General features: G+C 32.7%; 1 protein-coding gene across 1 annotated transcript in view; it reads right to left on the bottom strand.

Annotated features, from left to right (window-relative positions):
• The window catches only part of LOC108913740 (glutamate receptor ionotropic, kainate 2), a 90,138-nt gene that overhangs the window by 17,695 nt on the left and 47,991 nt on the right, over positions 1-24,452 (bottom strand). Inside the window, exons 7-12 of the mRNA XM_023454015.1 lie at positions 18,307-18,360; positions 14,877-15,041; positions 14,099-14,254; positions 10,976-11,179; positions 3,017-3,220; positions 1,833-1,937 (exon numbers count right to left, since the gene is read on the bottom strand). Coding sequence (XP_023309783.1) covers positions 1,833-1,937; positions 3,017-3,220; positions 10,976-11,179; positions 14,099-14,254; positions 14,877-15,041; positions 18,307-18,360 — 888 coding nt within the window. The remainder of the gene's footprint in view (positions 1-1,832; positions 1,938-3,016; positions 3,221-10,975; positions 11,180-14,098; positions 14,255-14,876; positions 15,042-18,306; positions 18,361-24,452) is intronic.

Raw genomic sequence — 24,452 nt, 5'->3', positions numbered from 1 at the left:
CTAAATATATGAACGGAATTTCCGGACACGTTGTGTGTTTTTTATTTATGTGGCAAATTTATTTGGCCATAAAACCTTTTAAGCCAATTTTCCCGTTTTTATTAGCAAATCCCTTGGCAAATCTTCGTATATTTGACCTGGTGGGAATTGTGTGATTGCACATGAGATGCTGCTAAATTATTCATTGCGATTTGTGGCGTAGATCCCCGAAGTTTACTTCTAGTCTTTTTTTTAAGTATACCCTCAATTGACTATTTGAATTACATTCGCATTTTTGCCTTCGTGAAAAAAATTAAAATTTTATAAAAACCTTTCTTTTTTTAAGCGAGGAATATGACGTTTAACGACAATACAAGACACTACATCACAATCTCGTCACAGGGAAGTAATTGATGGGTCGCTCTGAAATTGACATGTATTCCCAGAAAACATCCCGTCGTAAGGAAATAAACAAATTAAACTGGAAATCGTAAAACTTTGCAGTTATCCACGAGCTTTGAATTCGATATCAGTTTTTTCCCGGCTGTCGAGAGTATGGGTAATAAAGTTGTCATGAATAAAGCACTGATCAAAAATTGTTAGATCCGACTGGAAATATGCACGATGATGGAGCATAAAGAATAATTAGATTGCTTGCAATATCTAGCTGTAATGTTCGTAGAGTTGTACCCGGTTTACTTCTTACAGTATCGATTTTTAAAGGAAAGAAAATATTATCACTAAACATAAATAAATAGATCATAAATTGCTATATTTTTACAAATGTGCGTTAATTTAAAGTATGCTATTGCGGCAAAATAGAACGGATATGTGCCCATATTTTAAACTACGACAGAAAACAATTATCGTAGCAATACCCATTAATATCAATTGAAAACGGTTTTGCATTTGTAATGTTCATTCTTCGTAATAAATCGGCATGTATTACTTGTACGTGTTTTTGGAACATGCTATTGCGGATTAAGTTTTTGTCATTTATAAATCTTGTTTAGATATTAGGTATAGCATTTCTATAGAGTTAATTTCTTTTTTGTAATTATTTATTTGTTGCATTTTCTATTACCTTTTTTATTTCTTTGGATATTTTTGTTACACCCGAACTTGTAATAAATAATTTATAGTCTAGTCTACAAGATTAATCTGTAAAATCACATAAATAATACATCATTTCGAACTATTTGCTTACAGTGTGGTTTAGACAAAAATGGAAATTTTACCATGCCTCATATACCTCAGTATCAAATGGACCAACCTATCAAAGCATACGATCAAGTTGTTTGAATATTAGGCCTGTTTTACACGAAGCGACATTTTGTCGCGCGACTGCTCCAAATGTACTATCTAATTAGAAATAAGTTTCACATATATGTAGTTAAATAATGTATGTACATGGTTATTGGTGATCATATAATTTTCTATAACATGTCGTGTAACTCTTCTCGCTTCAGTTAGGATACATATTATATATTTTTAAATGATATTAATAAGCTTTGTCAACTCAAAATAATAATACTGTTTGTCTTTAAGACTGATTTTCATTTCCAGAAATAGGAAAAACTGATTAGATACCGTTGAAGAAAAATGAGCATCCTGTAAAAACTAGTAAATATATTTAAAAAATCTTGGTGGAGAATATAATGCTGGTCAAAAACTGAGACTGGCCATATTCATTTATATAATGGGTTCTTAAAAATAAAGACAGTTTATATCCCAAAGGTATTTGATTAATTTATTTGTCTAAAGGTCAATAAAATCTCTTGAAAATTCCTGCGGATAAAATGAACTTTTTATGTAACTGTTGTACTCTGATTTAAATACACTAATATTCTTACCTTAAACAAGATCCCTATGCCGAGGTTCATGAATGGCTTCGTGAAGTCTATTACACTTTCCCGGGCATAATTTATGGTCATGGAAGCCACAGCCAGATCCGCTCTCTGTAAGACAAAAACAGAAATTTCAACTTCCAGCAATGCAAACACTTGGGGCTTATTTACTCTCTTAACTTATTGTTGGAAAAACTTGGGGTTTAAACGCTGTTCGGGATTTTAACTAAAACTAACAGTCTGGTAATGCCGTTGATAGACGAAAATATTTAGTTTCCATCGGCGAAGGAAAAGTAAGGGCTTTTTAAAATTAAAAAGTGTGTTGAAAATTTGGGGAAAATTTCACGTTTTGAAATTTTTTGCACGTCCTGTATGTTTTATTACATGTTTGATTACTGCCCATGGCTTCCCAATATAAACAAAACTTTTATCAAGAATAACTAAAAAAGGTTTGCAAGAGTGGGGTATCTTATCCGAGGACACTGTATATAAACCAGTACCTATTCGTTTTAGGAAAATAATACGTCTTTCGTGATTTATTCCTTAACCTGCTCGACAAATTCAAACTGTTTCCATACTGGTGTTATGGTGATTTTCTACCTGTCAGTGTTGATATTGTTAAGGCAGTCAACTGTGGTCTGATGACCGTTGGGGGGAAAACGTTAGTCATTTGGGAAAAGGAACGGCAAGGAATAACCGCTCCTAGTCCTTTCTGTTATTGTCCTTGACCGAGACTCGATTGGTACATTTTTCTCAAGGATTTGAATACGCTGTTAGTAGTTCTGGTGTGTACAAATGAATGAATAAATGAACGGAAATAAAATCTATTACATACAGTATATCCAAAACATAGTTTCTAAAGTTATTGTTATGTGTGTTATAAGTAATTCATGCTGGGTCAAATGACCCCTTGAAAATTTCCGATGGACTTGTAGTCTAATATGCCAAAGTTTCAGTTCATTAAATTTTGTAAATATACAGAGGGATCAGTGTAATTTTGGAATCATATGTAGTTTTAACAGTGTATTAGTCTTTAGTAATATTTGATATTGGTGTACAGAAATACTCTGGTGCAAGAATATGTAAATTGAAACTAATTCAAGTGTGTTAGCAGATATTTTAATTTCTTTATATGTGATGGTGAGGCACTCCTTCTTTATATTGTATGTTCTTTTTACACAATTACTTACCTTCTCCTTTAGCTCCCGAACGATGCCATTCCACTCCTTAGTCTCGGGGTTGTAAACGCCATACATATGATCCGGAACAAGTCGTATTGTATATTGGAAACCGACCTGTGCAGCTATCCACTTTAATAGGTCTATACAGAAACCTTCATATCTGGAATTCCCCGTTAAATTCTTTTCATCTTTCACCATTACGTACGGACGCTCCTGCAATTAAAGCAATCGATTTAGTATATGGGCTTTTACCCCCCCTCTCAAATGAAAGAAGTGCTAATAAATGACTTCGGTTACGCACGTTATTAGGACCGCTGTCCATGGTCTTACAAATGTTCGCCTTCTCATTTATATAGCTTGATTAAAACTGTGGAACTGCCATAAATTCGGCACTTTGTTTTTAAGGTTACGGTGCCAGGACAGGACTAATACGGTTCGTTCATAAGGACCAGGGTTTTATTGGTGGGTAACCCGGACCTAGTACATTAATTTTTGTCCATCTGTACAGATTTGTGAGTCGTTTAATTTACAGGGTGATCGGTTGAAGTTTAAACCAAAATTTTTTCCACAGAGTATCTATTTTTTTACATTTTATGCTATACTGGGTGTCAGAGCTAACAACAGAACATATAATTTTTTATGAGATGTTTATTGTTTTCTGGGAGAAAGTTTTGTAAAATTTGACACAGGCAAAATTTAATCTCCTTTCGATTTTATTAAAATGTGTCGCAGTCAATTTCTCTTAATTATTTTAAGCAATATTTTGTATTACCGATGAAGATGAAGAGAATGATTTTACTTAGGATCATATGGTGTCTATTATAAACTAAAGATGTTGATTAATTTTTTAAATAAATTTTCTGTTGAATGTGAAGAATTAAGTCTGTCCCTTAAAAAGAGCAATAGAGCAGGACTAAACATGAATAATCTTAATCCAGCAATCTATTGTCTAAAGGACGTCCGTACATAAAAAATTGTAGCATTAAAATAAATCGAGTTTTAAACACTTTTCCCAAAATTTCAGTTTTCAGAATACTCTAAATTTCAAGTTGGATAGTTATTATGAAGCTTTCAATAATATTTTGTCAAATGACAATTAATTTAATTCAATGGTATACGCATGTATTTTAATACAAAATATTATTTTATCATTGTGTTACTGTGAAACATACATCAATTACAAATTTAATCGGGATTTTTTATTCTTTCAGTGACATAACAATATTATAATTAAATATGACGTGCAAAATTTTGTTTACTGGTTAGATGAAATATTAATTACATAGAGGGTCGCTGATATGTGTAGAAACTGTCGATGATCTCCTAATAAAAGGAAGATAGCTATCGAAAAATGTAGTCTAGAAAAATAGGCATATTGGAAAATCGTCGATTATCCTTTGGACTTTTGCAAAGCAAACCTAGCCCATAGTTAACACTTTCAGCTCCGGTATACGTAGCGACAGCGCAAAGAAGTCGATCCCCCAGAAGTGTAGGTCAAGTACAGTGGCAACTGGGAAGCTCAAAGAAGCTGCGCTTACACGAAACGTTTTCAATTACGGCGGATAAAATAAGGAGGGAAATTTATGATACAGGATTCAACGCTTGCAGAAAGATTACCTTTGGATATTTACTATGAGATTGTTTCCACGTTCCCAATCTCTCCTTAAAGCATTTTTGTTTGGGAGTTAAGAGGTGTAAAATGAAATAGAATAACAATTTATCAAAGGGGATTTCTGTTGTTTTATAATTGAAACTGGGGGAAGACACAAAAGGGCCTTCTTTGGAAACTTGACTGTAAGCACAAGCGCCGAATTTGGGGAACCTCGAGGGAAAATACTAAACAACGTTTCTTATCAACAGATGGCGTTAATAAAAATCACCAACGCAAGTTAGTTACAATTGCAATTTTGAGCAGTTACTTAAAATTAGGTAACTCGTATAATTCATCGAATGTTCGCTAAGGAAAGGCCATTTATTAGGCCCGAGGTCTCAAAATTCGTTGGTTGAACTCGAAACAATAGGCCCTTGCCCTTATAATAGTTTCGATTGTGAAAAGAATTCGATTAAAGGGATTAAGTTAATTTCCAGTTAATTATGGAACGCTGGAAAGCTTTTTCCAATTATTTTAAAAGGACAAGGTTAAAAGGGAAGGCCGAATGAAAGCGATGCTGGAGTGCGTCGGAATATAAATTACAGTTCAATACGTCTTACGCACTTTTAAGTTATAACTCAAAGTATTTTAGGCCGTATTTCAAAAACAAGAAAGAAATTGAACCCTTTTATAATTGAGTTTGTGTCAGTGTGATCAGAGGTCATCAGAATTTTTATTTTCGATTAATAAAAAATGGGAAAGGTTGCTTAGTGTAGATGATACTGAAGTGAATTAGAATAACTTGATAACTTACGAGTAAAAAAGAGTCATCTTTAAAATAAGACTTGGAACACAATTTATCAGTGTTATTTCATAAAGTCGGCAATAATTAGGTTCTCATACAATCTGATTTATGACACTATTTTTGCCTGAATAGAATCGAGCGTATAAATTACTTGGCTGATATTTATTAACTTCTTAGTCAGTTAGTCCTCCAAGCCCCAACGTGATTTACAAGTGAACTTTCACCATTTCAACATGCCAAGATTAACTGTACACAGAAAGTGAGTCCTATCAAAAAAGTTTCAGATAGAAGTGTAGCATATCAAGAAGTCAATATGATGGTCACCTTGAATTTGACCTTAACTTTAAGTTTCAACATCCCAATTGCATTGCTTTCCAAGGGTTCACAAGGTCCTCATGCACTTGATCGACGAGATCAAGATGATCTGATGAATTTTGTTCGTTCACAAAAGACAAGCAAACTTCATCAAAACCTCATAGTACAAGACAAGGACAAAAATAACATCCCACTCGAATCGCCCGTTTTCGTTAATGGCCATGAAAAAAAAAATAATTTAACTCTATCTGGTACATTTTAAAGCAGTGCGCTGATTGCGGTTGGTGTAATTAAAAAAAGGGACAATTCTCTCCTCTCCACGTGATGTAATTGATTTCCCGAAACTTAGTAAAAAAGTAATCCTCTCATGCAAATATAAAAGTTGACATTACCCTAACTCTCTGATTAATTGCCGACAACATCGTCCGCCGACCCTTCTCGTTTTTGTTTTAGGAATATTTCACGCCACCCTCATTTAATTACGCTGCATATTTAGCCAACGCATTATTACGCACCTGGAGTAATAATATCTTAATTGCCAATTTAATCTAATTTATTCGATTTTATAGCTGTATTAAAAATTAAGGACACTTTCTTTTTCAAGTATTCAATAATTTTATATTCCACAGCTCTGAGCACTTCCACCAAAGAAAATCTCCATCGCAGATTTCAATTTGTACGTGTTTAGCAGAATTTAAGGGGTAAGTTATTCTTACTTTTGCTTTTTGTTTATCTAAGCAATTAGGATAGGTTTCAGGAAAATACATCTTACTGACAGTTGTAATATTAAAACTTGGGCAAAATTCATTGTTCCTTATTGATAGTTGTACAAGTTTCCATACAACTATTGAATTACTTCCTAACCACTTGGTGCAAGTTTGAAACTAGAATTAATTCAACGTTATTTTACGTTTGAGAATTCAATTCACAATTGTTTTAGTTTGGATCTAAGCACTACGAGAAACAATAACAATATGAATGGTGTTAACCGGGAAATCTACAGTCTGTTTGTAATTGTGCTCGAATAGTAAAGTAGAATTTGTGACGAGCACAATTAATATTTATAATATTTATGCAACAAGTGCAAAAAATGATTGTGTTAACTGAAATCGTAACAGTACTTAATAAAACTTTTATATAGAGATGACACTCTTGTGCGAACATTTATCTGCGACACCGAGATCAGGACTGTTTGAACGACATACCTTCAGACAAACGTAACAAATATTCACTGCATTTTCACATCATATACTACCGTTAGCCGCCATATTTCATTCAGACCTCCAACTATAGTTTATTATGCAGCGTGTTCTGCTGTTCCCGTCATACTATTAAGCACCTGCGAAGTCTCCGGGGCTCAGACTTAATTAATTGCCCGTTTCACGGCTTTTTTGTCTGTACTAATTTAAAAACTTGTTCTGTGCTGTCCTCTAAATTAGGTTTAATATGGTCCCTTTGCCTGAAAACCAGATAAAAAAGTTTTACGTCAAATGTAAATAATGATGAAAATTAAACCGGGTTTCTTCATTTCCATCGCGAAAACTTGAAGCTTACACTGAAATGAATGGTATTGTTGGATATGTAATTTGTAATTAGGATATGGAAAAGTTTGCTCTATACACTTTATCCTTGCTGAAAACTGCAATTGTAGTTTTTATAATAACTGAAAAGCATATTAAGCAAGTTACGTTAAACTTTTTAATGGAAATTTTCGTAGGTACTAAAAAAAAATAATTTAAAATTTATTTTATAATGTTATCTAGAAATAATGTACTTCCAAACAGGTGAATAGGCTGTACTGAACCAATATCATGGCCACCAAAGTGACCAGATCCATACCAGGTTTACCTCTGATTGTGGTACCCACTTGATTCCAGTCTTCTGCAGATGACAATTACATAAAGTCTATTTTATTTATATGAAAAGGCAAAGCGAGTTTATCCGCAGAAAAGACCGACCATAAAAGTTGAATAAAAATGTATACGATGTGCAATAAAAGCAGTGCAATTAAGTTTTACCCAACGCTCTAAACTGGGGATATTTATGCCGCAATAAGGATATGACCCTTTGAAATGTATTATTTATATGTTCTATCCGTTCATTTCATAAAAGATAATGTACGTGGGAGGTTGCTTTAGGTCCAAATAAACGGATGGTCAGTATCATAAAAGCTGATAAAATCCTGTTTATGGAGAGGCAGGTATTGTAGGATATTTTTATGGTTTTTGGGTAATGTATTCAACACACGTTGATAAGGTTAACATGAGAGTAGTTATTTGCCATTCGCAAACATAATTTTAAAAAATACTAGCCATATATTTTCCAAAAAAATAGCAATAACAAAATTTAACACAGTTTTTAAAGTTGCCAAATGCTTTAGTTTTTGATCATCTGAATACCATGTCATAAAATATGGATTTTTAAGTTAAATTGTAAGCTATTTTTTGAATTTTTTAGCTATTAATAACCATTTCAAAAATAAATATCCTACGTTTGTTTGATCAAGCTGCAAGTTCTGAAAATATCCAAGCTGCTGAATACCAGCTGCTTACCTCGTGATACTAAACATGTAGCCCCATTTTTCATCATTAAACTTTAAGTTCTATTTACGGTTATGGCAAATATAAACCATTTTATATCGAAACTTTCGATCATTTTATGGCCAATTTATTTGCAACATTTGTTGTAACTCTCCGCTTTTCTCTTTACCATTTTTATTTCACCTTAATGTTTTTTGTTAGGAATGATTTACATCTGCGGATCACTATAAGTTTATTGTTACAAGAGTGAACAAAAATTAAACTAGAAATTCACAAATTTGTCAATAAAAACTCGATATTGGACCAAAATAAACATGTGATATCAGGGGACTTGATTGGTTTTATTTCTGACTTTTCAGATACGTTGTTAAAGTTGAGAACTTCATTTACAAGAAGTGTAATACGAATACACGAATAATTCTGGAGAGTACAGATGTTCTGGAATGCGAATATATACTCGTAGATGAATTTTTTACCGTAAAAGTAAGAATTGTGATAGTGCTGCTTCTCCTGGCCGTAAATCTCCATCAGTGTTACATGCCGATTTATTTTTATCAGCTTCAATAACTTGCAGTATATTTTACTTATTCTGTTGAGTCACGCTTTCGATAGTTGATTCATGGGGGTTTTTACGGGTAAATGGGTTGATAAAATGTTACAAATGCTTTCTTTATAAAACTAATAGGTATACTGAATGTGTTCCTTTTTTATACTCTGAGTTTTAAAACATATTTTTGCCAGAGATGAAAGAACAGCGATATTATAAACTTCACATTCGTTTTGATGGCGTAATAAGGAAATAACTCAACAATAACGTAATAAAATAATATTATTTACTTTATATTTCAAAAGCGCTGAATACGTTTCAAATAACATACTAGAAAATAGATTACGAAATTAATATAAAGCAAATAAAATAAATGCGGATAATAATAACATTTAAATTAAAATAGAAACAACATTTTCGCGACATAAACCGTTGGTAAATTTAAATTTTATATAGTATTGTAAAATTAAACTGGTCACTTTAACGATGGTTAATCTTGATTAGATTCAGCAGTGAAAATGCCGATAGTGAAGAACAACGAAATGTTAGGGGGGATCAGAGCACTACAATGGTTCCGTCCGTAGAGACCTTAGAACCAACAACAATAACCGAAATGAACGTCCCAGCGTGGGTTAGGGATAGTAATGGCGGATTCGGCCCTACAGAACTTAGCCCGAGAATAACAAGGGCAAGTCAAGGCTTCCTAGCTAAGACTAAGGAAGTCTGCAGCCCTATAAATCATCGCATTTTAAAAATATATTCATTGAAACTTGGCATAAAAAATCATGGCTAAGAAATTTAAAATGTTTTTGTATTTTTTTTTGGACTTTTGATGGTTACACTGCATCTCAATCTCAAATGGAACTTTGAATAAATATTCCTATATATATATATGTGAATCGAATAATTTTAGAGATATTTTTAGTTCATTCAACTTTATGAGTGACGTTTTATTTATGTAATACGATTCTGGTAATTTCAGAGACAATGCTTCTTGGTCTTGGTATCTCTTTCACTGCTTGATCAAAGGTCACACTAGTGCGAATTTACACCAACGTTTTTTTTTTTTATAGTTGGCATTTCTCAGTTTATTTTGTTATTGTTAATAATTTTTTAAAATGTTTTTCTCATTAATAGTTTAACTGTAACATGTATTTGTCAATATTTATGGATAATATTGTTGAAATTAATATTTTTATACAAAAGAACACATGAATTTACAGAAAAAGGATCCAACTTCAAAAAATGCCTATATTCGAGGAAAAAATCGATATCATTTTATCAATATGGGGTCTCTTTTTTCTTAGAAATATAAACTTTGATCTCAAAATCCTTTTTCTCTAGTATTTATAAAAAATACGAATTTAGTCATTTTTCGAATTTTTTCTTTTCAATAGAATTTTTTATTATCAAATTAATTTTTTTTTCAAACATTTGATTTCTCGGAAAATTTTATCCCAGTTTTGATATAAATACGTTGTTTTCGTTAACAAATAAATATATAAAGGTTCAAAGTTGGCAAAATCCCATTTCGCACTAGTTTAACCTTTAAGGTGATCCCAAGTGTGATCTTTGAGGGTTAAAATACACCCCCCTGTAAGAAGGTTATGCACGGAAACTTTGTCGTGAATATTCACAAAATTGTTTCTAAAGTCTTGATCGGAACAAATTGTATGAAAATTCGGTATTTACCACATAAAATAGTATCATGTGCTGTTGAAATTCTCCCAAGAGAGATTAGTTTTGAATGATCATTAAAAATTAACAATTTTTTTCTCGAAAGTGATCGGGTATTCACATTTAAATCAGGATTAGAACGGTTACACGTCGATAAATGACGTGGGAAAAAGCTCCGCTTAATTACTCTTGTCAACATTGGAATAACAGATGCACATGATTAAAAAACTCATCAATATCCGTGGTGCGGGGTAATCAAATAAAACTCTGGTAATCCAATCGCTTTTTACCCAAGGAAATCATGCCGGCACGCCATTTCCTTTTACCATTAATCCGTATTCAGCCGAATATCAATATCTGTAACTTGCTCGGGACCGTTCCCCCTGAATTATTCAATATTCCATTCGGGAGGGGGCCGGCCTCAATTATTCTTTACGTTATTGGAGAAGTTTCAGGCAATAACCTTTATGGCGCGACTAAGGATAGAACTTACCTCTCTTGTCATAACAACGAGGGTTATATTAGGGGCGTGATTCTCGTAGAAAGCGTTGGGGTCAGTGATGTTAATGCCGCCGTCTGGAGTCCACTGTCCCACTTTGCGGATCTCCTCCTTCTTCAGTTTCAGCAGGTCCACTTTGAAGTTGGACCTTTTGCCTTCGTTGAATTCTATGTTCCCCGTCAGGCCGTGCAGTCCGCTCTGAAAATGAAATGCCGAAATTAAATCATTCGGTGGGCGGTTTGTTCTTTGATTCCTGCGGAATCCTCCGTCTTTCAGAGATTTGGAAAGGAATAGACTAACAATAAGAGCCGGATAGGAACGTTTTCCTAATCATTTTAGGCACCGTAAGTGTCTATGACTTAAATACTACAACCTATAAGAAAACATTTGAGCACTATGCCGTCAATTCTTCCTGGCACAGGGGTTGTCAGCGGAAAATCAAACTTTCCAATTTTGGGCCGGGTAAATATAAATTGACGGCATTTCGACCCAAGACAGATATTTGAAAAGTAAGACATAAAAACCTTATGCCGTACAAAAATAACGGTGCTGGAAAGAATAAAAAGTGTTAATTTTCCAAATATTTTTACTAGTGTAAAAATTATAGAAAACTGCCTGATTTTAAATAAAGATATTTATTTGAAAGTTATATTTTACTATGCCGTGCGAATGCACTGGCTCTAAGGGCTTTTAACCCTTGCTCAACCCTTACCTTTTACGTAGAATAAGGAAAATGATTAGAGGCACCCTAAAATTAAAAAATTTAGCAAGCGCTATATAAAACTATACCTCAAATCATTATTCCGTACATTTTTTATGGCACATAAGGTAAGGAAATGAATTTTCCGCTCAAGGGGTGGATATTTTAGTGAAAAGTTCCTGTACAGCATTTGTGCCCTTTTTGAATTCATTAAAAATTAACAATTAAAAAAATATTGCCGTATAAATATCGTGGCACTAAAGGGAAGAAAGGCCCCAAAGTTCCAAAAAAACTTTTGCATATAACCGCATTTTTTTTCCATGCAAAAGTTTTTAATATGTGTACGCACATGTACAATTCATTTGTTTTGCCAACATTAATTTTTTATTTTTCAATTATGCCATAGGTATACATGTTGAATCCAATAAGTACAGCAAATAAAATAAAATATCAACAAATGTCATTAAGATTAACAAGATTTAATTAACTTCTCATTTAATTATTTTAGTAATCCATTTTATAAAATTTTCTAAATTTTTTTTTTTATAAAAAAATTAAAATAATACTTTTTTCAAATATCAATTTAATTTTTTGGTAATTATTATAAATTTTTTGCATTGAAAAAGATAAATTAAAAAACAGATATTGATTATTAGTTCTTTTCCAACGAATTTATTGTTTGAATATTGCTTAGAAATACAAAGTTTCCAATTAATCCCAAACAATTTACTTCAGAGAGTTTCATAACTGCTTTCAGAGGAAACTTTAACGACGAAAGCACTCTTTTCCACTAAAATTCAAAACAATGAGTACCCAGCATCTAGATCGGTTACGCTTAAAAAACTCTAGAAGCAATTATGGTTGACTCTTTTTATAATCGGGGACTGTTTGTTATTAATCTCCGAAATCGATGGTACGGATGGTCAATGAGAAACTGGAGAAACATCCCTTCATGCAGTGCAAGCTCATAAATTTCTAATTTGCATACAGTTCCGAAACCCCACATCGATTTTGTGCACCCGGGGGATAAATACTGCTGGTGCAATTACTGTAATCAATCCTGTACATTACTATTTGCCTCGAATTTGCGTTGGTTAGCCTTGGAATGATTAATATAATTTTGTTAAATCATAAATAATTCATTTAATTACAAACAAATGATACATTACTAGGCCGAATATGTTTGCATACCATTTGAAATGTATATAAATTTAATACGTATTTATTTAGCCAAAGCATTGTTCCAATTTTCGAATGAAACTTTTACAGGCCTTTTATGAATGCAGCACAACATTCTTTTCAACTCGGTTTCCATAAATAATTCCGAAATAATTAATATACAATTAAAAACAATTTTTTGGACAATATTTGTAACTTTTTTTAATTAATTGGATATTTCTGCGGAGCTGTATTGACTAATATTAATACTTTTTTCGTCAAATGGTTGATTGTATAAATTTAATTTCACTTAACCCAGAAATATCTCACAATGAGAATTTATTTGTAATTAAAAATCGCTTACCCATGTTGCTACTTATTTATTTGTGTATTTTTTTTGCGAACGTTTCCCTTTTTTAAATGTAATGTTCTTCACCGTGTGGCAATGTATATTTAGTAATTTATTTTAATTACCTTAAATTAGCTTGTTCTGGTAAGTTTTCATGAATTTCTGTAACGCAAATGCCGTTTTGGCATTTCTCCAGGATTTTCAGAGCACCTGTAGTCTTGCAATATTAGTATAATGTAACAGAGGGTTGCTTTTATTTTTTTTTTCTCAGAACGTGACAGTAAATGAGGCAGGGATAAAAAGGATTCTAAGATTTTCTGTATGCCTTGCCTTGTTCGTTGTAAAAATTTCCGTCTCGAATACGCTTCTTAAGTTATACTATACTTATCGTGTACGAAAATATATTGATTAGGAACCTTCGCTGGAAAATTTAACTTGAATCACAGTTTTTTGTTTTCAAAGTGCCTGCGATTCGTTTATGTGCATGGAAAATTATAATTATTATAAAACATTCTATTAATTTTATTAAAATGATGAGCCCTAAATATTAGAAGCCAAACTTTGACTAAGAGTGCGTTTTATCGATTATTAAAACAAATACTGTATGTATCCGTTTCAATTTACGTTTTATCTTTTTTTACTTCTGCTGGGAATGATATGTAACCCCAAAAACCGCGCTTTATGCAAGATGGCTGTCATCAGGTATACAAATTTTTTTGTCACCTACAGCGAATGTCTAATAATGGCGGCAATTGAACGACTGGACGTTTTGCCCCTAATAAATGCCAAATTAATGGAAGGCCTACAATGAGCCGTCATTAGGAACCATTTTTCATATTCATCAGCTATTAATAATGGCCGATGGGACCCGATAGTGGCAACAATGCGTTTTTGCCGCCTGTCAACTTACCACTGCATCAATGTAGTTGTATAAGGATAATCCATCATCCCATGGCTTCTCGATGTCACAAGATAAATTCATTGGTTTAATAGAGTGACCGGAGTCCATGGCCGATAATCCCTTTGCAAATACATACACGGAGTCGAACATTAGCGCTGGCTCCGCCTGAAATTAAACGTATTTGGTCCATAAATTCATGTGGAAGCAGCATTAATTTATGTGCGAATAGCGGTTTACTAACGGTTTGCCGCTATGATTAAACTAAAAGAACTGTGTATGTGGTACGGTGTATTTGTTTTACTCCAATCGAATTAGATCGTAAAACCAGAAAACTTGAAAAAATTATGAGTAGACTTCTATTTTCTAATTGATCAAAAGAGACGTTTCAAAGAAAAAAAAATTATAAAAGGTTATAAACAAATTGTCACCGTCTTAGGAAAAAGTCGCTCGGGAATTCGCTCTTTTTGCATTAAATAGAGCTTATTTTTACCGTAATTCTTGGAAACAGATAAAAAACAAACATGCAGAAAGATGTAGAGAAGGATACATTGCACACTGTATTAGAGCAGAAAACGAGGACAATAGTGTTGTTCCTATTTAATATTTCTTATACAAAACCAATTGTATCAAGTAAAGCATAATAATTCATTTGATAAAGCAATGTTTCCTCTTCGAAGAGTTATCAATAATTACCAAAAGAGTCAGATGGTAGAAAGCAACAGAAAGACTAGAACAGTTGAAACAGAAACCAGAAGATCTAGTTCAGTTAGAACAAGAAATTACGAACCTGTATAATCCCGCTTCTGTTTAAAATGGCGTGGCCGATTGGCTGGAACTTTTCCATAACTTCTAGGGCCTCTCTTACTTTGTAGTGATCAACGTCGACAATCCTGAAAGCCGTTATGTTTACGGAATTGTATTTGAAATCTTCCAGGTCAAATGTTTCGAGATCCTGCAACAGAAATAAGAATTCCAGTATTTTCCCATTATGACGTTCAGAAGTGCTCCCATTGTATCAGCAAAGTGGCTTAGATGGGAGCCACATTACTTGCGGAAGTATTCCCTTTACATATAACTTTATAAGACTTTATAAGTAGTTAAAATTGGCAGAATGAATCTTTAAAATTGAACCCCATCTTTGTTTTATCAAACAAAACTGCATCCTCTTACTGCTGCGACATACAAAGTGGACATTATCCTTTGGTAACAGTAACATACTTTTATTTAGAGAAAATAAGTTCAGATATGTAACAGCAACAACGAAATCTTGCAGCTTTTGATCATGAAAATTACCTTTTCGGATTACACACTTTAAATAATAACTTTAATTACGTTTGCAGTAATTACGTACAAATTTAACTTTCGTGGGATGCTGCTACCTGCTTACTTTAAACTGAGTTGACGAATTGGGAAACCTGAAAGCTATAATTAATATTTACTGAAATATGAATAAACACCATTTTGCTTAGCGGAGAACTAATTAAAGTCGTAAAATTAATAAAGTGTAAATAATTCACGTTATTTCGTAGATTTCGTTCGTCTTAAACCTAATATTATACTAGATCAAACAACTTACATTCAATTTAAATTATCATAATTGTTTATTTCTTTTTCTTAACGCTATGTGGAGAAAATTGGTATTAATTGAGTTGAGTTGAATTGTATTAATTGAGAATATCAAAGTTGTAAACAATGTAAATAAATAAATCTTCACTGAAAATGTGTTTATATTATGTTGTTTGTCGACTTAATCCTCAGTCATTTATTTAAAAACAATTTGATTTCGTTACTTCTCTTGAAATAATCTCTGCTAAAATCGTGCCACAAATTGTTCTCCGTAACATAGTCAATGAACTGTGGTTACATCATGAAAGTCAATCCCTTTAACTTTGCTCCTACTTGCATTTTAGATTCAACTACTCCGGATGCATTGTATTGCTGTAATTAAGTGAAAATCAATCCTGGGATATTATGCAGAGATTAATTTGAATATAGAAGTTTGTATGGCTTAGAACAATGAGTATTCCCTTTGAAGCTATGATTTCGTAGAACCCAAACTATGAGGTAGATACCTATTGTGACTTTCAATGCTTGGCAAAGCTTGGAAGTTCATTAAATTTTTCTGGAATTAAGAACATCCACACTTTTTTGCAGCTTTACTGTTTAACAGTATTTTAAAGCAGATACATATCGAAATAGTGGTGGTAATAATAACAACGTACCAAAAATGAAGACATTGTACATTGAGTATAGGAAGCAGTTTCGCTACCCGCCATAGTACTATTCTATTTCGTTCGTTTAATATTCTCATTTCAATTTTTCTCTTTGAGTTCAGTCCTGCTGAGGATAATACTTTGATATTTCACTGGTAGTAAAATTGGAGCAGGCGAAGTAAACAGGAATATAATTACTTGCGTATAGAGAGGTTGTTTTTTATTTCATCCTCTTTTACTACACAAACAAGCCAAACATTGCCGACACTGCAGATATAAAGTAAACATTCTAGGGAGGGCCTCTTTCAGAAAAGTTATACTAGTGTAAAAACCTTAAAAGTTTAAAAATATGTCCGCGATTACTTTGTATTTAGTAGTATTTGGTAAAATTTTTATATTTAAAAACAAACATTAAAGTTTATATGATAAGCTTTGGAATTGCCGCTATGTACCTACCTACATGTGGATGATGATCCAATGTATACAAACCACTTGACTCGGTCCCTGGAATATTTTCCCGACATAAGCTGTTGTGATGGATGAGCTTATAAGGAGCATATTAGAATAATGGAGTTTGGTGGAAAAATTGGAAGCAAAGTTTAATGGCACGTGTATTTATATCAATTTATTTTAATAGGGATGCTATCCAGACAAGAATAAGTATTAAAGGGTTACCACTAACAGTATCTAGGAAATGATGAATTATTTTTTGGTATAAATTTGTATAAAATAAATCAGTAATTGTTTCAAAAGTAATGTATTTATTAAATTGTGACAAAAGAACGTGTTATCTTGACGTAGTCCTATCAGGATAAAGGAAATTCAGAAGCGGATAAATGTACTTTTTCATTTGTATTTAACTTCTGAACTTCCAAGTTTCATAGTCGTAAAATATTCATTTCATTAAATTAAGGAAACTGCCGACTATTTCTTTAACTTAATTTACATTTAGTATAGCTGCAAGTATAAAAGACTAATCAATTTTTATTAATTTAATTACTTCAGATTCTGTTATAAAGTAAACATTGATACTTTTACTAATCATCAAGCTTAAACAGTATTTTGAAATTTATTAGCGCTCTGTAATTTAATTGTCTTTACTTCAGAAAAAATGAGATTTTAAAAATTTCCGTATTTTATGGATGTCTTTATTAACTCTCGCTATGCAAAGTAGCGCCATATTACATCAATGGTTTTTTAGTACCATGTTCAGCCATTTCGTTTACTTAACAGCTTATTTCTCAAGTTACAGCCTTCATAATGTTGGAGCCTGGCAATTATAAACACTTCTCTCTTTTAAGTTTTTCTTCCCTTAATAGGATGAAAGAAAACCCGTTAATGCCTCTTAATCAGAATGAACTCAAGAAAACCGATTATTAATGCACCATAAAAGTAAAAGAATATAAAACTTGCTCGTAGAATTTGCTAAATTAATTTTGTGAAAACAAATCCGACTCGATTTTGTGCATATGCAGAAACCATATTTAAGCAAAGAGAAAAGCTTAAATTAAATATTACCCTGATGCAGTCAACAAAGCTAATTCCGTAAATTTTATATGATAACTGGCACATATTGCCGTTTTTTCTCCTTTAATTTATCCTGAAACCGGATCGAACTGACGTAATCTGAGGATAGTCATTTAGGTTTTAATTAACGACCTCGATGTTTTATGTGTATGGAAAATAATTCGCCTAACGAAAATCGTAACTAGGAATTGTTGATGAGTATTCGATACTTGTAGAAAAAATTTTGTTTTTAAATTTTTGTAATATAGGCGCATTGTAAAATGAGGTTAGCCTGCCTTATCACTTGTATTTCAATTCAGATCGATTTCGTATTTTTTTTTATATTTTAAGTCACTATGTGAAATCACTGAGTCGATGTTGGTGTTGGTTCAATACCTCTAATATGTTTTCGTTGAGACTATTATAACATCAATCTCCAAACGGTGTTATACAAGTATATTATTATTTACAGTGCAAATAAGATTAAAAGATACTTACGAATGTAGTAAACATATAATGGTATCTGTAGTCGTTCATTTGCAACTGGAGTATCTGAAAATAAAATACAGAATAACTATATTAACGACACGTCAGGGAATACCAATAGAATGCTGTTTTCTAAATAAGCTAATCAGTATTTCCAGCTGGATGGCTGCGAGAGTAATATAAATTGCATCTATTAATATCTCTAGTTCCATCTCTACAATTCTATAAAAGAGCCTATGGTGCCAAATAAATACAATTTCCTGCTACTATGAGCGAGTCTGTGCTTTCAATTGAAAGGAAAAAGCTGAAATTTTGCGAGAATCTATCGACGATTGATTTTATGCTGAAATTGAATTACAAACGAGCAACAAAAGAATGTCACTTGCCAATGTCTGACACAAATATGCAGTAGATATTTTTATTTGGGCCTTTGGAACAATTTGTTGCCACTAAAATAAAATTATGTTCGCTACTGGAGGTTCAAGTTTGACAGCTGATATGGATATACGGATATTAGATTTGGGCCCTTATAGAAATTGAAATTGATTCTGTTACACATACATTCTTATATTTTAGTTGTTATTGGCTTATATAACATATTTATGCATATACATATTCCTATTAAAAAGTGAATGTTATAAATTATTAGTTTTGTATAATATTAAATAGCAAATTCGATACATGACACTGAAATGCGTTTAAGTAACGCTAACCCATTTCTCATTTCTATTAAGACATTCCCAGCCAGGACCGAACAAACTCGTTTATTAAATCTGTCCCTGGTAAATTATTTTTTCCGTCGGAAAAAAACATCGTTTGATGTTCGTTGACATAGGGAAGCTCCTTAGTTGGTTCGGATACGATTTCCGTCAACGACAGGCACAAGCCCAAGGTCTGGATTTCTGTGAACTTGGTTGCTGCCAACAAATTGGCGACTTTACAGCTGGGATCGACTCGTAGTGGTGGATTTTCCAATTCATGGAATTCACAGTTCGTGATCGTGGCATCTTAGAGGTTCCACACTAAAAATAAAAAGTGTTGTAGGTATCAGCGCAATAGGATATATCTATTTGCCTTAGAATCCTTTATGCCAAGGTAAGGCACACATTTTAATAAATTCCAGTGTACGAAGACGTAATTTTAACGTTTAGTTGCCCTTCCACTTCTGTTTGTATAAGAGTTTAGTTTACATTCGCATCATTCTCGCAGCCTTGCCTAGCCCTAAAGGGAAACCATAAATATACATACGGCTGAGGTGACTGAAATGTCATTAAGAGTATTTGTTTTGTCCACACGATAACACTGAATTCAGAGTCAGACGTTAGACGATTTTCTTTGTCTCATAAATATGTAGCTGCCTTCTCAAAACTATGCTCACATAAGTGTTAATAATCAAAATTGATCCACTGGTTCATTCAAAATGAAATCCCATAATATGAAGAAACGAAGTAAGTACACAAATAAAGCTGGAATATGTTGAGCGAATGAACATTTTTAAATGAAGTAGCAATAATGATTAAGGACACCATAAATAAATAAATAATGACATTGGCGCATTCGCCATTTTCTACAGTTTCATAAAATATACAGGGTGTTTTTAATTGAAGTAGTAAAAATGGTACCAGTGAATGTACAGCCAAATTTAAGAGAATTGAAGTAAAAATACCTTATATAAAAGTTGCAACCCCTGAGGCGATATACCCTTTTATTTTTGGCTCTACCAATTTTTTACTGAACAGTTTAACACAAATATGCTTGCTTCTATTTTCCAAGCGGTTATTAAAACTGAGCCACGTTAATTTCTTCTCTATTAAAACCATTTTTTTTATAGCACCATGTATGTGGCAACGGTAATCATGTACGTGGTCAGTGAGTAGAAGCTGCAAGCAGAATTTCAATGTGCATAATTTGAAAACGATTTACCCATATTCATACTCTCCATGTACCTCAATCAATATTAATCACTGTAAGGGCTTGATTACCCCTAAAGCGTTACCTAATTACGCCAATGCATGACGTGTGTTTAAATTTAAGGGAGACCTATAAATGTTACAACAGATTGAATACACAAGTTAGCAGGAATGCGATAAATAAAAAAATTGCGAAAGCTCTCATATTGTTCAATAAAAGAAAGCGCTCAGTGCGAGATTTTTTTACAAAATTAATATAATAAAAACAATTCTCCACTCCTTTTGGGGCAAGGATATTTTCACAGGTGGCAAAACAGTCGAAGAAAAAGAGAGTTAATTGCATTCATGTTTCTCACTACCTTAAAATATTGATTCCTCTTTTTTAATTACGTTAAATGTCTACAGGATCTGACGATTGAATGAGTCTCTTTAGGGCAATCAGATTACGATGTGTTCCAACCAAACATAACGACCCAGACTAACTTTGAAAGTATACTTAGTTTCAAGGGGGGGGGGGGCACATCTTAATGGATTGCTGATGAATTTGGCTTTTGGCACTAGAAGTGGAAAGAGAGCTACACAAAATTATCGAATGTACTGTTCAAACTGACTATGGTGTTCTTTCTATACATAAAAACAGTCCTTTTCAAAATGTGTGTCAAGATTCCCGAACACATCTAGATCATACAACTGGCGTTCGTGAACTATGACCTAAATTCTAGTAGACCAGGGCAGACCTGTTTTGAGGTGGATGTGAGAGGGGGCAAGCAATTTTTTTCTGGATTACTTTCAGTACAACTCACATAATAAAAGTGTAGATTCCTAGATCTACTCGTACACTTTTTACAGTAAAGTGAAAGGCTACGTCATCCTATTGGAAATACAGTTTATTTTCCAAAATATTTTATTTTTGTTGTCTAATAGAGTTTGTGTAATCGCTAGATGAACATAGACTAATAGCAGAGTTATCTAGAATTGCCATCTGTTTGTACCTTGTACATTAATCTGATTTTCATTTTTCTGTGGAAAATTAATCTAAATCGGGGGTACGGTGTACCGGAAATTCCCTATTACGGGCTATTTTTTAAACGGGCGTTTTCGGAGGTTGTTGCTGAATTAGGTCCGCGCTGTCACAGAAAAATTTATTACCCCAAACAAGATTACTTGTCACTTAACAATAGCCGGCTCGACAAACGCTAATAAAGGGCTAATTGGGTAAACGGGGCAGGGGTGCCAGCAGGGGCAAATTGGACAAAGCCAGTGTAATACCGATATAACTTAGCATTATAAATGTCGATAATGAAGCAATTAGCTGCGGGGCAATTATAAGTGGTCTTGTTCGTGGAACTATACGGACGTTTCACCTCGAGAGTTGAGTTAAAAACCAGGGGTGACGGAAGTGGGGGAAGACCTTCATTTTCATTAAAAATTTCTACTTAAATCCTCAACTGAAATATTTACACCAGTAAACGTAAGAGGATCGTCGTTGTCAGATATTTGCGGTTTTCTTCCATTGTCGAGAATATTACATTAAAAATATCATCAAATGCTTTGAAAGACAAATATTGTTGTACTGTCTAATTGGCACATATTTTGTTATAAACAAAGTTTATTATTTATGCATTACATATACTGTATATTTTACCCTATGCTATTACATTTTTTCAATGAAAAAATTTGTTTACGTATATATTTTAATACTGAATATGAAAATATTTAGTTATAATTATTACAATTATTTAAATATTTTTTGTTAAAACAAATTACCTAAACAAATTTTTTTATTTGGAAAAATTAATTGTTTTGTTAAATACAGATAAAATTAAGAAAAAAAGTATTTTAAAATTATAATTTTTGAAAAAAACTAAATTGTTAATTGATAAATGTAATCTAATTGTTTAAAAATAAAAGGCCGTCCTAATAAACCGATTTCAATTTTTCAAAAACCATTTGAAAGGTGAGCGGTCTTTTGTATGTGAAAAAATTTCTCAATTATCTAGATGCTTTATTTGAAGGTGTGCAACATTTTGAAGATTGGAAAAATTTTTTCAAAATTTTTTTCAAAAAATTATTTTGCGAAAACTATCTAACCGATTTTAATGAAATTTGGTGTGTTGTTTTACTATACTCTAAAGTTTCTTTTTACCAAAATTAGAATGCCCCCGGATCAATTAAAATATTTTACAAAAATTATCCAAAAATCTTGATTATTTTGCGTTCTTTTCATCAATTATTGCCATTTTGCAACATCGGTAATAAATTTAAACATTTTTAACATGCAGTATATTGTGCAAAATTCAATTCTAAAACTTTTTTCCTCTTCAATATTATTCTAAAATGTATACGTTTCAAGATAAGATAGATAGATAGGTAAAAAACTCGGATAAAATAGGTACTTATAAATTTTTTTTAAACATTTTTGCAATTTTGAAAATGTTCCGGACCTCGCCCAGATCTAGGGATCTACACTTTTATTACGTGAGTTGTACTGAAGGTAATCCAGAAAAAATTTGCTTGCCCCCTCTCACATCCACCTCAAAACAGATCCGCCTTGGTCTAAGAGCATATCTGATAACTTCTCTTTGGTTTCTCTGAAACGTTTAATAGGCCACTTTCCGCGAAGAACCCTGTATAATATGGATATTTTTAAACATTTATAAGTAGTTTGCTTCTGTAATCTGAAAGATGAGATTGAAATACAGTTGCAGGAGCAATTATCTTGTAAAAAAGTTCGATATGAGTTCAGTTCCAGTTTTATCTGAGACTTACAAATCCATCGTTAAAATCAACTGTAATAACGGATCTGTTACAGGATGTGGTGGGTTTTAAGGTGCCTCAGGGAAGCTGAATATAACTCCTAACGTTTATATCAATTCGAAACGAAGCAGCTGCAAGTTTGTAATGTTTGGAAACTTCGATACCCCTTAACCTTCGTCAGAAGGTAAGTCAGTTGATCTTAAATTATTTCAAGTATAATATCCATAAAATATAAAATACAACTGAGATTTTGTATTCAACAACCGGTGACAAAATTTTAACATAATAATTTTAATCTATTGAAAGGCCAATTCATTTTCCAAACCTCAAATTTACATATTTTAACGTCACATTTGGTTTGCACCAATTTGTGAACTGACAATGTATCATCTGCTGTGCAAGATAGCAATTATCACTGTTGCTGAAATTACATGCACCGCTAATTTCAGTTTAGTTTACTTTTATAAACCGGGCCCATCAAAAACATGCTAATTATATTCAAACTGGCTGTATTGATTTTCCGTACAAACCGTGAACATCTTCATATCTACGAGTCTTACTACAAAAACTTGGCAAATAAAGTTTCCGACACTTACACAGAACTTTGTGCAAAAGGGGAATATTGTTAGCTACCTGAGCTGTCTTATCTAGATAATTCCGAAAATACACTAGAGACGGAAGGAAAATGTGACATAATATAAATAATTATTATTATCGTACTTATTTTTATATTTACTTTTGTTTAAAGCTCGGTTGATAACTTTCGTTAAACTACCAATGAACCTGTGTTGGTGTCCTACTTTTTTTTTACTTCCAACTTTGGCGATATCAAAGCAGAGCAATAAAGGGTGTTTTTCTTGTACGCTGCTATCCCGCAAAATGTATGTATAGGTTAGGCATTCCAGTTCTTTTACGTTTTTTTTTTAATTTACCAAGATTGTATTTGCCTCTTGGCATGGGCTCTGCTTTGTATGAAACAAACATTATGCTTCCAATTACATTCTCTCACCAGCACTCTAGATAATTATTATTCGACGGAGAAAATGTTCTTTTATTCCTCTTTTATGGTAGCTGGATTATTTTAAACAAAATTCATACGGTAAGCAGTGCAACATTAAGTTTTAGTTAACAAAAATTTCATAAGTATACTTCAATAAAAATGTTGTTTTATCTTGCACAGCTGTAGTTTGTAGAGAATCATAAAAAAGTGTTGTCACCAAAAACACGTAGAGATAAATGCATAACTTCCAACCGTATCTAATGTGCAAAGGAAAATTATTTATTTTGCGAATACACATTAAAATGCTAGAAATTCAATCAGATTCTTCCACTGGTGTGCGACGGTAACCATGACCACCGCTGTAAACACTTTACAGATGTACAGATGATGAGGAGCGAGCTACGCGGAGCCCACGAATTCAGAGCTTTTCAAATGAATTTTGCAAGTCGAGTTAATTGACTGCACTTTACAAATTTGAAAATTTTCAGGGG

Source organism: Anoplophora glabripennis, unplaced genomic scaffold, assembly GCF_000390285.2.
Source record: "Anoplophora glabripennis isolate ALB-LARVAE unplaced genomic scaffold, Agla_2.0 scaffold215, whole genome shotgun sequence".
Classification (NCBI taxonomy): domain Eukaryota; kingdom Metazoa; phylum Arthropoda; class Insecta; order Coleoptera; family Cerambycidae; genus Anoplophora; species Anoplophora glabripennis.
This window is presented reverse-complemented; position numbering and strand designations above follow the sequence as displayed.